The 15,995-nt window shown below is 38.2% G+C and overlaps 1 protein-coding gene across 9 annotated transcripts in view; it reads left to right on the top strand.

Moving 5' to 3' along the window:
* Positions 1-15,995, top strand: part of TLK2 (tousled like kinase 2) — a 123,132-nt gene that overhangs the window by 94,200 nt on the left and 12,937 nt on the right. For all 9 annotated transcript variants that reach the window (XM_055575590.1, XM_055575588.1, XM_055575586.1 and 6 more), the window contains 5 exons: positions 2,957-3,023; positions 4,078-4,175; positions 5,750-5,831; positions 9,938-10,029; positions 14,597-14,686. In XM_055575590.1, coding sequence (XP_055431565.1) covers positions 2,957-3,023; positions 4,078-4,175; positions 5,750-5,831; positions 9,938-10,029; positions 14,597-14,686 — 429 coding nt within the window. The remainder of the gene's footprint in view (positions 1-2,956; positions 3,024-4,077; positions 4,176-5,749; positions 5,832-9,937; positions 10,030-14,596; positions 14,687-15,995) is intronic.

The following is a 15,995-nucleotide window of genomic DNA, read 5'->3' as shown; positions in this document are numbered from 1 at the left end:
AGGTTGTACACAATTAACTCATTTTCTTAGTCCTAATCTTACATAAGAAGTTTCAAAGGAGAGAAAAAAAATGTCATTTAACTTGATGTCATGCTTTTTGGCCACTCTTAAAACAAATGTGATGTCATTAGGTATTCAAATGATGTAACTGCTTGTGGGTGCTTCCAGGCTGTGGTATGTTGGTGTCACCTTAAGGGGATTATCTGGCTCTATTTCAGACTGAAGAACGCACAAGTGAATGCTATTTAGTAGTCTGAAGAACACTAGTTACCACTCACAAATTTAGATAGAACCTAAGAAAAAATAGGTATTATTTTAGGAAAAGAACATTTTCCCAGTAAGCCAAGTCTTGACATTCCCAGTTGTTGTTTGTTTATTTTTTTTTTTCTATTCTGAGAACCTAAGGAAACGCCAGTGTCTTCAGTTGCAGTGTAGTCATCTTTTTCACTGCTAGTCAACAAGTATTCCTTAGTTACCATGAATAGGAGCAGTAGAATATTCAGAGTACAGATGCCTTCTTTCTTCAGTCCCTCCCCATATCAGATTTCCCTAATTGACTTTTGAATTCTTGACCACTAAGAGAATCTTCCGCTAGGACAGGCAGTGGCAAACTTTTTCTCCATTGGGTCAGATAGTAAACACTTCAGGCTTTGCACACTAGAGAGTCTCTGTTGCCACTATTCAACTCTACTGTTATAGCTTGAAAACAGTCATAGGCAGCACGTAAGTGAATGGATGTGGCTGTTTCCAGAACAGATTACTAGGCGAATGGCCCACAGGTTGTAGTTTGCCAAGTAGGCAGGACTGCTGAACAGTTAGAATTAGCATGGGAAATAAAACCAGCAAATTACTTACCTATTTTAAAAATTTCTTATTCATGCTCATCACCACTATCTTTAAGAGGCTTTCCAATTAAAAGGGAAGAAGAGATCTATAAATGTGTAGAAAATCTCTATAGAATTGATGGTAGCCATAAAGTCAGTTTCTGAATTAGATGTTTGAATGTTTGAAATATAAAACATATTTTTCATAGAAACATTCATTGGTATTATAATCAGTATTTCCCTAGTGGCCTTATTGGTTTTTCAAGGGAAAAAGAAATTTCTTAAAGCTGTCATTGTGGGGTTTAATTGTAGCTACAAATGAGAGCTAATGATATCATGTAATTTATTGACTAATATGTCTTTTGCCTTTAGGGTTTTCATGTTAGTTCACAAAAACATATTAACCCATAATCCATTTCAAGTATAAAAATACTTATTACCATTGTTAAAAGTTCATGACATGCCAGAAATGTATCTTTCTTCATTCCAGTGAGAAAGCTGGCTTAACACCAGTCCTCACCCAATACATACCTGATGTCTTGGGGAGCCTTTTCCTTGACATACATTTAGTAAGTCTATGTTAAATGCTTACTATAGGTTCGGCCCTGTTCTGGACACCAGGGTGCAAAGCTGAAGGAGACAGCCCAGCCTTAGGACTCACAGTTTATTTAGGGAAAATGAACAGATGAATAAACTAATAGTTACTTTAAGTATTGTGATAAAGGTATGCACAGTGATTAAGTTTGGAAAACGTCTTCACTAGATTCTAAGCAATATCCCCTTCCAAAAAGTTCAAGTGGGAGACTTTCCTGCTGAACCAGTGACTAAGGCTGCTCCCAATGCAGGGGACCTGGGTTTGATCCCTGATCAGGGAACTAGATCCCACATGCTAAGAGTTCTCATGCCACAACTAAAGATCCCAAATGCTGCAACTAAGACCCGGAGCAGCCAAATAAATAAATAAAAATATTTTAAAAAAATGTTCAAGTAGGAACCCAGTTTTGAAGAATTCTTTAGGCAAAAGTTGTATATATTACTCTGATTATTGTCTTCTTTCATAACTCCTACATTTATTTTGTGAAGGAACTCTTCTTCCAGTATTATTTGAAAATTATTTCATGCCAATGAATAAAACCATTGGCTTAGAAGTAGCAAAGTGGGCACAGGTTATTGTGTGGGTTTTTTTGCCATAGAATAATAATTAGAATTCGGTCTAAGCTAGTAGAGTGTAAGTAAGCAGTTGCCATCTGGAGTCCTGAGTAAAATCCAAGCTGGAAGGCCTTTGGTCTAGTCTTTAATAATTAAGTATCCATGGCTCATTCCCTTGGCCAGAAGCCAAAAATATTCCTCTTGTGTTGGAATGGGTTTTATTATCCTTTCCTGGTACTTAATGTGTTTTAGGTAGAGAGAATTCTAAGCTATGATTTTTTTCATTTCTCCCTTTTTTACTGGTATCTTGAGATATGAGGATGCGATCAGGGTAGGTAGAACATGAAATGATCACCCATAAAGTCAGCCCTTTGAGAACTGTGTTGAGTAGGATTTCACAAAGTATAGATTCCTTTCATATTCTCATTGTAATAGTCACAACAGCTTTTTTAGATAGGTATCATTGCTTGCTGTGTTTTTAGGAAATTGAGGTTAAAGTTTCTTGCCCAAGGTCACATGGTCAGAATTGTGAACCCTAGTCCTCAGACTCCAGATCCTGGACTCTGTCCTCTAGGTTCTTCTCCTTGTATCAAAGTCTAAGAGTTATCAAAAATAACTAAATATGTTGGCTTATTAATTTCCCCCTTAAAAAACTTTTAGACATATAATTTGGCTACCTCTTCCAATGAATTTTCATCTGAATAAGGTATATGACCAAACTCATCTCATAAGTAATGTAAAAATAGAGGTCATTTATTTTTCTCACTTTTTTTTAATAGACTTCCAGCTTTGAAGTCCTTTGTTTACATCACCTCTGATAAATCACAGTTTTCTCTTGTCAAAGAACTGCAAGATAATCTATCTTTTGGTCATTTTAACTAAGTTAAAGTGAATATACTATATAGTATTCTTTGGCATGTCTCTTTAAATAGTCACATTATGATTTCAAATAATTTAGTGAAATTTCTGTCATTATTTTCCAGGTTAACATTAGCAGAATACCATGAACAAGAAGAAATCTTCAAACTCAGATTAGGTCATCTTAAAAAGGTAAGTATAATGAGAAAATGTGCCTGAAGAAATGGAATTTTTAGTTTACATTTGGTGTTTAAGTTGTTTGGTCATTTGGGCAATAATAGCTTCACATACCTGTGGAAATCATTAATAGTTACTTTGGGTCACACCTGTATTCTAATGTTGGAGTTCATGTCTTTCAACTTGCAAGTCAGCTCCAAGCCCCCAGTGAGAGTGCCTTTTCCACCAATGATATACCGATATTTCATTCTGTATACCTCATAGGGCCCCACAAGTGATTATCTTTTTAGTAAAAAATAAATATAAAGTAAGAGCAGATGGTTCTGAAATTGAAGATATTGTGATGTTGTAAATACATAGCAGCTCTTATCTGTTACCTAAACTGGCTAAGAAAAGAAGGTGGTGCACCAGCCATATTTTAACACAAAGGCACCCACATAGAATTTGTTGTTGACAGTGTTCACAGAGGTATCTTTGATGTAGATCACTCGTCTCTTAAATTCAGTAGTGTGTGCTTTTTGATGGGTGCTGCTTATCAGGAAGTTGATCAATAAGTATTTAATAGATTGCTCTTAGGGTGTGCTTATCGTCTGTCCCTGCCCTTCTCAGATCTTGTTAAATCAGTGGAATTTAAAAGCACTAAGTAGAATCGCAGTTATAGAACAGAACCAGTTAGAGAAGCTGATTTTAAAAACCTGATTTAAAAACCTGATTTGTGTGTTTTTTTTTTTTTTTTAAGAAAAAAAGATTGCATGCCTGTATGTATACATACACAACATTTCTGGAAACTTACACAAGGAACTTAGTGATTGTATCTGGGGAGTGGCCATGGAGAGGGTGGAAGCTTTTCACTTTTCCTGCTGTTCTTCTCTGTATGGTTTGAGTTTTATTTATTATTTTGCTGTGGGATCATATTTAAGATTAAAATTCCAGTGCTTAACAAAAATCTTTTTCAGTGGAAAACATCTCAGCCTTTCATAAGAGGGATGTCTGCTTTTGTTTTTGAAATGAGAGTCTAAAAAGGTAAAGTTTCCCGTGTTCTAAGCTGTTTCTTTCCTTTTCACTTTAGGAGGAAGCAGAGATCCAGGCAGAGCTGGAAAGGCTAGAAAGGGTTAGAAATCTACATATCAGGGAACTAAAAAGGATACATAATGAAGATAATTCACAGTAAGCAACTTGGGGGTATGTTGGGTTGGAGATTGCTGAATACTTTCTGACATGAATTGTCCAGAATGATATTTTTGCTTATTGTAAAGTTGGTAAACCATTCCATGGTGTATTTCACTCTGTTGTAGGTGTAATAATATGTTTTATGAACAAAATTATGATTTGCATTGGTTTAAATACATATAAATATATTAGGTTTATATATTAAGTATATGTTTATGCATACAGCACTTTTACGCACATAGAGCTCATTAAAGCAATGTAACTTTGCAGTCGCAAATGGTTTAGGTGCACTGTGTACTCAGATTTACCCTCCTAGCCTTAGTGAAGTGGAAGCATTAGGGTGACAGTGGGGTGGTGTGGAAAGACTGTTGGATTGAAAATGACACTGAGTTTCTGAATGACCTTTATAGGTCTTTAAAGTGTTGAGATTTTTAAGAAAGACTCAAGTTCAGTACATTAATTGTAGATAAATGCTCATCTTTGTAAGTCATTTAAGGAATTAAAACTGTGAAAAGTAGATTGTAAATGGCAAGTGGCTTCTAACGATAATCCTTTTATTCCCCCCACATTTTCCTAATTCTGAAACATGGAGGTTTTGGCATAGCTACAGCTTGTATATTTTTGTTTGGCCAGAGTGAGCCATGGACTTGGCTTTCTATAAGTGGCAGCAACAGCAGCTACCGTTGCTGTGCACCCTGTGTCAGGCAGAGTGCCGAGGGCCCCTGCGTTCTGTCGTTCAGTTGTCACAGTAGCCCATTGCAGTGGGTCATCTTCAATACGTAGATCTGGAAAGTGGCTTAGAGAAATTAAGTTAACTTGTCTAGCGACTAGTGTGGCCAAACAAAGAGTTGAGATGTGGCTCTGACTCCACAGTGAAACCCTATGCGGTGATGTCACCTCTCTCCACAGGTGTGCCACTGTCTCAAAATCAAAATACTTTGAGGATTATTAGTAGGGCTGAGAAGGAACTAGGTAGAAACACCTAAAAGTTATTTTTGCCAGAATCTGTCATTTCTTTATCTTATTGCTAGAAAATGATACAAGATGGAATCCTATATGGGGAAAACAGTTACATCATGAAGACGTAAAGAGAAAAAATGAATGCACGTAGAGCATGTGACTCACTTTATAATGAGACCTGATTTTAAGGCCACGGAAACTATCTTGGGATTTTATTGTGTTTTTGAATGGAGGGGACGTGTGGTTCTTGAGGGGTTTGCAGGACCCCGGTAGCAGTTTGGAAATCCCTGGCCCAGTGTACAGCCCTGCGCCCCCCTCCTTTATGGCAGGGCAGAAAGAGGGGAAAGTCCACAAGGGCCACTAGTCTAATTGTGGCTGTGCTGCAGCTGGCACCTGGGTCTCACGACTCCACAGCTAATGTTGTTCATCATAGTTACGCCTTCTCTTGGAACCATAGAGTTTTTCCTATGCTCAGAATTAGCTATATCGCGGTGATTGCCAAACTGTTGGCAGCATCTGTAATTGTCAGACATTCTGGAAATTTCACAAACAGGGAAAATTGTGTAGTACTTGACCTCAAAATGTTGTTGTTTTGTATTCTGTTTCCACAGATTTAAAGATCATCCAACGCTAAATGACAGATATTTGTTGTTACATCTTTTGGGTAGAGGAGGTTTCAGTGAAGTTTACAAGGTAAGTATGAGGAACTGGGTATAGAGACTGAGAGTTAAGTTATTGGTTATTACAAACTTAGAAAACATTTAAAATAGTGATAGAATTGTGACTGATATCTACTGGCAAAAATTCCAAACTCTTAAGAACCTGTGTATCAAAATGATCCCTTGGAGAAGGAGATGGCAACCCACTCCAGTATTCTTGCTTGGGAGATCCCATGGACAGGTGGGCTATGGTCCATGTGGTCACAAAAGAGTCAGCCACAACTTAGAGTCTAAACAACGACTATCTTTGGGAGAACTGCTTCTAGTAAACTTGTGACTAAGCAGGAGTCAATATTTTACCCTGTTTATCAAGTTTGAAGAGTAATTACAGATTAAAAAAAAAAACAAAACAGAAAATAGCGCCATTTCTGGGTAATGGAATAGTGGTGATTTTTACTCTGGTTTTCTACTTTCGGCCTCATCTGTATTTGTTAGAGATGAGTGCTACTTTTATTCTAATAAAATATATATATATATAATGTTTAAAATAGATGTACTAAAAAATTAATTCTTTGAAAACCTGGTTTTTGCTTTTAAAGTGTTGGCGTCTTCCACGTCAGAGTGTTTAGTAACACTGGTTTTGCTGAAGGATTGTCCTGGCTTAGAGTGCTTCAGTTGGCCCAGCAAAGTCCAGGCTACTGTGGCCCCCAGGTGATTTTCCATGAATGAGAAATTCTGCCTGTTTTAAATACACCTTTAGATATATAACACACTCAGCAACCACAACCTCCTTAAATTTCTCTGTTTCTGGCACCTGGCATTTAAATGCCCAATTAGTTTATTAATTTGTCTTTACTGTATGACCCTAGTAATTCCCTCTTTTCTAAGTTGTAGCCCCTACTGTTAATGATTTATGTTATGCCCATATGAATTTTTATATAGAAAATCTTTTGAGTGAAATACTTATTTCAGATAAAAACATTAGTTTTTCTTTTTTCTCTTTTTTAATGTTAATTTTTTTATTGTGTGATGTATACATGATACCTACCATTTTAACCATTTTTAAGTATACAGTGGCATTACATATACAGTGTCGTGAAAGTGTCATCACTTCCCATTTCCAGAATTATGATAATATTTCTAGTGTACTGCTGGGTTTAATTTTCTAGTATTTTGCTCATATTTTTAATCTATGATCATAAGTGGTATTGGCTTACAGTGTTTTCTTATGTGCAGGCAGCACTGTCTAGCTTTGATGTCATAGTTATTCCAGGAGTTGTGAAACTTCTTTTTTCCCATGTTCTGGAATGTTTTGCATTACATGTTGGCTACGTGGAAGTTGTTAGTGCTAAATCATAAAATCAGCTGGGTGGTTGTCATTTTAGAGGAAAATAGCCTTTTCAGTTTCTTTTACACATATTGACCTATTCAGACTTTCTTCCCTTTCTTAAGTTAGTTTTGATAATTCATTTTTCCTGGAAAATCATCCTATTTCATCATGATTTCCATACTTTATAAGTTATTTCCCTTATGAAATGTTTATTTTTGTATCTTTTGACTAATAGGCCAGAGGTTAGTTAGTGTTTCTTTTTTCCTCTGGAGATTAACTTTTTATTTTTGTTGATCAGATCTACTATTTTATTTGTTTTGTTTTCATTGACTTTTGCTTTCAAATCTTCCTTCTGTTTAGTTGTCATTCTTGGGTCATATACTTAGTTTATTATTTATTTGGGGTAATTTTAAAAATTGTGATTAAAAACACATAGCATAAAAATGACTAACTTAACCTTTTTTAAGTGTTCAGTTGTTGCCGTTCAGTCGTGCAGTCATGTCCAGCTCTTTGTGACCCCATGGATTGCAGCATGCCAGGCTTCGTTTTCCTTCACTATCTCTGGGAATTTATTCAAACTCATGTCCATTGAGTTGATGATGCCATCCAACCATCTCATCCTTCGTTGTCCTCTTCTCCTCCTGCCTTCAGTCTTTTCCAGCATCAGGGCCTTTTCCAATGAGTCAGCTCTTTGCATCAGGTGGCCAAAGTATTAGAGCTTCAGCATCAGTCCTTCCAGTGAATATTCAGGGTTGATTTCCTTTAGGATTGACTAGTTTGGATTCCTTGCTGTCCATGGGGCTCTCAAGAGTCTTCTCAGTTCAGTAGTGTTACATATATTCATGTTGTTCTGAAACAGATCTTCAGAACTTTTTCATCTTGCAGAACAGGAGCTCTACTCACTAATCAGCAGCTGTCCTTTTCCTTCTTTCTCCAGCTGCCAGTAACCACAATTCTACTTTATATTTTTATTAATTTGATTATTTTTTGATAGCTCACGTGAGGAATCACAGTGTTTGTCTTTTTGTGACTGGCTTATTTCATTTACCATAATGTTCTCAAAGTTTATCCATGTTGGAGCATGTGACAAGATTTTCTTCTTTTTAAACTTGGATAACCCTGAGATTGTATATATATACTTCATTTTCTTTATCCGTTCATCATCTGTCAGTTGACATTTGTGTTGCTTCCTTCTCTTATCTATTGTGAATAGTGCTGCTTTGAGTACGCATGTGCAAATACCTCTTTGAGATCTTGCTTTCAGTTCTTCTGGCTGTATACCCAGAAGTGGGACTATTTCTTTTTTAAAATCATCAAAATTGGTTCTTGGTGCTTCACTTGTTAGTGATTTCTTCATATTTTTTCCTATTCTTCAAACATTTTAACACTTCTGAAGTCTAAATGCTTCTTACAACAATATGTACATTAATGTATTCTTTTGCTGTCTTCCGTATAGCCCTTCTTAGACCATTGGTGAATCACAGTGTCTTGAACTTAGAAATAGGTTTTGATAATAGGAAAAAATGACACTTGTAGTTCATTGGTGCTCTTACAAATTAGGTGATGTTTAATCTGGCTTTTAATGGCTTGAAATGGTTCCCTCCTATAAAACCATGATGGATACATGCATACAGGTGGACTTTAGACTCTGTAAGAAAAATAGAGTTCAAAAGTTTCCATTTCTGTGAAATAAGATATTGTTTGAATTGAATGGTTTTTGTATTTTAAAAATACTGGTTTAAATTTGGTATATATTAGAAGTTTCTTTTATAAGCAGGACTCTCTTGTATCCTGTGCTTTCCTAGAGGTAGCTTGTCTTTTAAAAGATCTGTAGAGTAATCACCACTCTTCATGGACTGTATATCCTCTGCCTGTTGTCTTCATCTATTCATACGTTTGTGGAAGCTGGCAGATAGGTGGTAATAGCATTGGAACTGAAGCAGTAAGTTTTTAATTTGGACATTAAAGCCAAATTCATTCTAAAAAAGTTCCTAAAAAAATTGTATTGGGGAAATCTGTTGTAAAATGCTACTTTTTCAAATTGTGATGTACGCCAGGCGTCCTTGAAAATCTGTTACCTTTTTTTAACCCCATAATCTAGCACCACTGAGCTGATCTGGAGCTTGGGCCAACAGTGGTGGCCTTTGGGGAAAGCATGGCCCTTTTTTTGGACGGTGCTGCATAAGTGACTAGCTTCTGACATTGTTGAGGTCCAAAATTACTTTTTATTTATCCAGTATGTAGGGGTGCAATTAAACAAACTTAGCAAAGAGGTGTGTCCTGTTTCTTAAGGAAGCAGATAGTCTCTGACCCTAGCATTTCAAAAGTGGCAGGACCTCTGAACCTAAAACTGCTCTAAAAATAAAGCCTATTAAAAAATATTTACAAAAAGGAAAAAAAAAAAACCGTGGCAGGAATTACTGTTGAAGAATGTCAAGTCCCAGAACCAGCTAAGGGACAAGAGCCAAGAGGTGAGAAAAGTTCCAAATAGGGTAGATGATATCCAGAAAGAGAGTTGTTTAGAAGTGACTGTTAAGGCATGGACTGTCTTTCTGTTTATTGTATATGCTAGGTTTTATTTTCTAAACCCCTTGGTGCCAGTGTGTCTGGAGACTTCTCGATTGTCTCATCACAAGTTTCAAGAAAGATGATTACAACTCTGAAGGAAGTGTGCTCTCCACTGCCCTTGTTATTTAATAATGCATTTTGGACTTTTGAAAATGTTGGTCTGTTAAACAGAAGCTTCTGGTCAGTAGCCTGTAATTTTTGTTAGCATTATCCACAGTATAATTTATTCCTTTTCTTTATAGGCATTTGATCTAACAGAACAAAGATACGTAGCTGTGAAAATTCACCAGTTAAATAAAAACTGGAGAGATGAGAAAAAGGAGAATTACCACAAGTAAGTGATACTAGAGTATCTGATTTTTCAAAATTTAGTATTAATAGCTGTAGTTTGAGCACTATGTTAAGAGCTTTACATGCATTGCTGTTGTTTCATTTAATCCTCATAACTGTCCTTGGAGAGTAAATAAATCTTCCATCTTACTGATAAGGAAATTGATACTTACAGAATTGAGTAACAGCTAAAAAATGGCTGAGCCTGTATTTAAATCCAGACTTCCCTTAATCCAGGCCCATGTGTTTAACCCTCCCCTTCCATTGTGCCTCTAAAAGTAGCTATAATAAATAAGTAAAGCCTCATAAATTATTGTTGCTTGTCTGTAGAAAATGTGAGAGCGTCCTTTAGTGGTCTGGGGACCTTGGGGAGCATGGGGTGGGGCTTCTGCTGCTGCTTCAGTCTCATCATGGAGGAGACCGTGCGGCACTGGCGCCCCTCAGTGTGGTCCTCAGTGCTGGACCCTCCTCCCCCGTCACAGGCTTCCCGTCTCAGAGTTCTTGTCCTCAGTGTCCCACTTGCTGTGCTCGCCCCTTTCTAGATGCCATTGTGGCAGCCCTCATCTGTACCGGGGGTGCAGGATGGGAGGGTAACTTTTTAGAATGAACAGTTTTTACATGTGCAGGTAGGAATGTTTTTCTTCCACTAACATAAGCCCTTGCCTGTCTCTGCCCTGAGCTTCAGAACATTGAAGTTACAGCTCACTTGCTTTGGAGGCCACTCAGACTTTTCTGTTAGAATCTCCCCTGGCCGTAATATTATTTCCTTTTTGTAGTAACAAGTACTATGTTAGACATATCCTACCCCTGAAAGGAGAGACAGCCCCTTTTGATATAAAGCAGTCTACCTCCATTCTATAAAAGCACTTTTGCTTTCTCTTATAAATAGTACTCTGGAAGGAGAAAGGCAGAAGAGTGGACTTTGAAGAGCCTTTTAGGTGGCTTCTAAATCTCAGTAGAAAAATAAAACATTTCTACATCATTAACCCATTCTTGAGGCTTGGAGCAAGGCAACTCCTGCCTTATGGCTACTGTTCATCAGGGACCCAGGAACTCTTGCTGCTCTGTGCAGGTTGGCAGAGGTGCTCAGTGCTGGAAGAGAGAAGGTTCCTGTGGCGTTAGGAGAGAGAGCGCTTAGCAGAGGCGGGAAAAAGGATGTTGTGTGCTCTGTGCATGGCACTCTGCCTGTGTCCGTGTGTGACAGGTGGCTGCAGTCCAGATGCTTTTGAGGAGCAGTTACATTATTACAAGTACATTCCAGGCACTCGACAGGCAGGGACAAATGGCATGCGGCCGCAATTGCCAGGGAGCACTTAAGAGAAGACACCCACATGTTCTGACCAGTTAGGAAAATGGTGAGAAATGTCCTCATCATATTGAGACTCAAAGAGTACCTTAGGGTATAGGAACAGTACCTGCATCTCTTTCACAGTGTCCTTCGGCTATCCTCGGAGCCTGTTCTGCAGCTTGTGTGCGCTGCCAACTCTAAACCAGCTGACTCTACAAGGGATGGACCTTGGTGAACCTTGAGGAGATAGTTCCTCTGCAGAGATTTATACAGACTTTGCCTCGTCTCCATGTCCAGCTTTCAGGCTGAGTTTAAAGAGAACTCAGGGGTCGAAGACTGTGGTGACTGCCCATGGGGGTTGTGCTCACTGTAGCCTTTTGAAGCAGTGAGGGATGGACACCAGGACCTCCTTGACACGCTTGGCAAGCTGTTTGAGTCCTGGTGGGTGTGGATGGGGTCTCCTTTCCCATTTGTCTGCCAGATGGAGTCGCAGAGCAGCTGAAGGGGGTAGTCTCGTGTCTGAGTTCTTAGAGGTTCAGCTCCAGCTCCCAGTGCTGCCTTCCTATTCTTTGCTTCCTCACCAAGGCAGGAATCATGACTCCTGAGCACCTTCTGTGGAGCCATCTGGGCAGGAGCCATTTCCCAGTTGATAGACACACTGGTGGAGGGGTGGGTGGTGCAAAATTTTTGTGACCTCCATTCATCCTTGTGGGAAAATTCCTACAGCATTTCTACCTTTCTTGGAAAGATTTTGCTTGCTAAGTGATAATAAATCATACAGAGGAATTTTAGGTTATAAATAATAGTGAATTAGCAATATGGCATTAACCCCCTTGAACTGAGATTAGGGAGACATGTCAGGGGCTGAACAGATTTTAGAGAGTGCTTCAAAAAGTCAGTGTGAAGCTGAAGAGGAGTAATTTCAGTGTTGTGGTCACATTATAAAATATGAAAATACTGCTGTTACCTGCATATAGTAAGATCTTCTGCTTGCTTTTTCCTTCATGGGGATGACTTCCCAGCGCCATCTGGAATCAGACCATGTATTTGGGTGAAAAAGAGAAAAATTCAAAGAAAATAAAAGGCTGTTGTATTGTTTTATTTAGAGTTCTATTTTGCACCCCCTTTCCTCTCCTTTCTCTGAAAGTAATAGAAGTAAACTGATGGTTTTGCTTTTGCATTATTAAGCATTAACAGGCATTACTTGATTTCTTTAACCTCCCAAAATAGATATTAAGAAGTTTATGGTAGGGAAAATTTCATATAAAGCTATCCACAGAAATAACTGTATCTGTACTCTTGTATGATACTCTTTTCTAATTTTCTAGGATTTAATTACTGAAAGTCTAAATATATATCTCCTTAGAGTAGAAGACTAAATGGATCAGTTTCTTATTTGTTTCCTTATTTATAGCACATTGGTCCCTTCGATGTTTAGTTGAAATTTGAACATACGAAGGATGTAAGAATATAAGGAGAACCTCTGCCTTGCCTGGTGAACTGTAGCAGATGGCCTTAGTGCCCGACGTGATGTTGAGGGGGGTCCTTTCATGACACACAGAAAGTTTCCTAAGTTGGCAAGGACTTGTGACAGTTTCTTTAATTTATAATTTTTTCTTCCTTTATTTTCCTCAGTTTTTTAATACCTCCATGGAGAAATTGGTCTCTACTCTGAAATGCACAAAATCAAAAAGTTAAAAGGGCGGAGAACGATAGATTTCTAGTGTGTGAGAATAAGAAATGACTTAACAGTAATCTGTTTAGACCATAGGTTTCTGAACTTGTTTTTTTAGAAATAGTACTACCTTTATTTTACCGAATGAAATGAGGTATTACATGATTTTTTTTTTTTTGTCCATGCTATGAGGCATGTGGGATCTTAGTTCCTCACCAGGGATCAAACCTGCTTACCCTGCATTGGAAGCATGGTTGTGCTCCGACTCAGTGCTGACAAGTTTTTCTTTTCAGAAAGACATAAAGATACTGATGAGGACTTCCCTGGTGGTCCAGTGGTTAAGGATCTGCCTGCCAATGCAGGGGGCATGGGTTTGGTCCCTGGTCCCAGAAGATTCCACATGCTGCAGGGCAGCTAATAAGCCTGTGCATCAAAACTACTAAACCCACGTTCTAGAGTCCATGCTCTGCAACAAGAGAAGCCCCACAACTAGAGAGTAGCCCCTACTCAGCACAGCTAGACAAAGCCTGTGCACAGCAACAAAGACTCAGAGCCGCCAAAAAGTCTTTTAAAATTAAAAAAAAAGTGCTGATGAAATGAAGCATCAGAACAAGCAAAACTGCCCAAAATGGCCACTTGAAAAATAAACCTAATCAAACAAGCTTTTCTTTGGGGAAGAACATTTAGTCACTTTTAGATTCCTATTCTTCCCCTCCCTCTTCCCCTAGTTGTTCCTCAGTTTTCTTCGATTGAGTACTTTCTGTGTATTTTTGACATGCTGGAATACATTTCAGAAAACATCACTGTTTTCCTTTTTTGACTCTTAAAATGCCCCAAACTAAATGGTGCTAGGTTACTTAAAATATAATATTCTAAAATATATATATATAATAATATCCTATTACTCTTTTTAAGTAAGAACTAAATTTTATTCTTTAAAATTCAGTATATGAATACGTCAGATTACGTAGTACATTTTTCTTCCTTATCTTACTAAAGAAAAAAGACACATGTATGAAAAAACATCTCTTATTCTAAGAAAACTAAGGTTCCCATAGTTTCAGACTTTTTATCAAATTAGCATTTTCTTAGAAAGTAATGCTGATAGTCCTTTAAATTCTTTTTTGTAAAGAGTAGGATTGAAAAACAAATCCAATGCATTGTAATTGCCTTATCTTACCAGCAGCCCTTTTACTCAGTGAGTTTACGTACCAAATTGATCCCTGTGATGGAACCCCAGGGTATGAACATTTGTAGATGGAAAGTATCAGCTTCAGAGAAAAGAAAAAAGTGCTGTCTTTATCATTTTTAAACGTCTGCTGTTTGGGTATCAATATAAAAGAGGTAAGGTTATCACAGAATGAACTTGCAAAGGATAAAAGTTGGTGCCTACTGTTTTCCGAACAGCTTGGCAGAGACCTATGGAGAAGACAGGGTGAAAAAGACTAAAGGACCAGATGGCCTTGAATGGAGTGGATGTGCGGGAGCAATGGGGGTGTAAGAGTGAATTAGGAGGGTCCTGGAAGAGTTCTGAAAGACAGGACAGGGTACAAAATGGTAAATGTTTCCCTTTAAACAGAATACAGAATGTTTCCCTTTGGTTCACAGGCATGCATGTAGGGAATACCGGATTCACAAAGAACTGGATCATCCCAGAATAGTTAAGCTGTATGATTACTTTTCACTGGACACTGACTCGTAAGTACTATGCCATTTCTAGCGTGGCAGAAAATATTATTTTCTTGCAGTGTGTTGATGACTGATGGAATGGAATTTAAATCTGGGTCCAGAAAATACTGTCTGAGGGGGCCAAATGTATTTATGGGCAAATGATTGTATTTGAATTCAGATTGGGGCCAGCAAGACTTACATTTCTTGGCCACAGGATAGGTGCAGTTGTGTGCTGGTCAGTGTTTCACAACCAGCATGGAGGGGAGAGGCATAGGGCTGATGGGTACTGTTTGCTGGTTTCTGTGAAATAAGACTCTGAACATGTCCAGTTTTTTTAAAAAGGGGGGGCAGCTTTATTGAGATAGGTTTATATACCATGTGGTTCACTCATTTAAAAGTACACAGTATTCATAGGTATATTGCGGCCATGACTGTAGTCAGTTTTAGAACATTTTCTCCACTCAGAAAGAAATCCTGTACCTTATTCTATCATCCCCCTTTTCCTCCACTCCACTCCTGCTATAAGCAACTGCCTATCTGCTTTTTGTGCCTATAGATCAGCTCTTCAGGGACTTTCATAGGATGGATCATGTAGTGTGTGAACTTTTGTGGCTGGCCTCTTGCACTTAGCATGGTGTTCTTTTAAGGTTCTTCTTGTGTCATTTATCAGTACTTCATTCCGTTTTATGACTAAATATATTCTACTGTATGGAAATACTACCTTTTGTTTATCCATTTATCCTACCAGTGGCTTAAAAACTAGCTCACAAGATTTCTGAGAATTTAACTCTCAGCTCTCAGAAACTGGTACAAATTGGTGCTGGCATACCACAGACAAGCAATAGTCAAGTGAGGCTGATGAACACTGATGGGCCTTTTGAAGTTCTAGCAGTATGATTTCATCATAGAATTAGAATGAAATGTGGCAGAGTCTAATGCTACATCTGAAAATATAGGTTGGTTCAGAGGCTTATAGGGATTTCAGTCCAGCCTTCTCACTTTGTAGGTGGAGAGTTGAGGACCAGAGAAGTTACATGACTTGTCTGAGATCTTTAATAATCGTAGGCATTGTTGTATTTCATTACTTGTATAGGTAAGCTCTCCATCTCTTGGTTTATCTGGAGTTTAGAAATAGTTCAGCATTTGGAAACATCTTCTCTGTTGGAGTCTGAACTGAATCAGAAAAGCATGCTTAGGCCTGGCCCGCAGGGGTTTCCTTCCGCCTCCCAGGGTGTTCGGCCTCTTCCAGATGGCGGCTGTCTCAGAGCTTGCTGTGTGAGAGAGCCCATCCAGATTTAGAAATGGCCCCAAAGGGAGACCATAATTCCCTTTGGAA

Source organism: Bubalus kerabau, chromosome 4, assembly GCF_029407905.1.
Source record: "Bubalus kerabau isolate K-KA32 ecotype Philippines breed swamp buffalo chromosome 4, PCC_UOA_SB_1v2, whole genome shotgun sequence".
In the NCBI taxonomy this organism is placed as follows: Eukaryota; Metazoa; Chordata; class Mammalia; order Artiodactyla; family Bovidae; genus Bubalus; species Bubalus kerabau.
The sequence above is the reverse complement of the archived record's forward strand: the minus strand, read 5'-3'. Positions and strand labels throughout refer to the sequence as shown.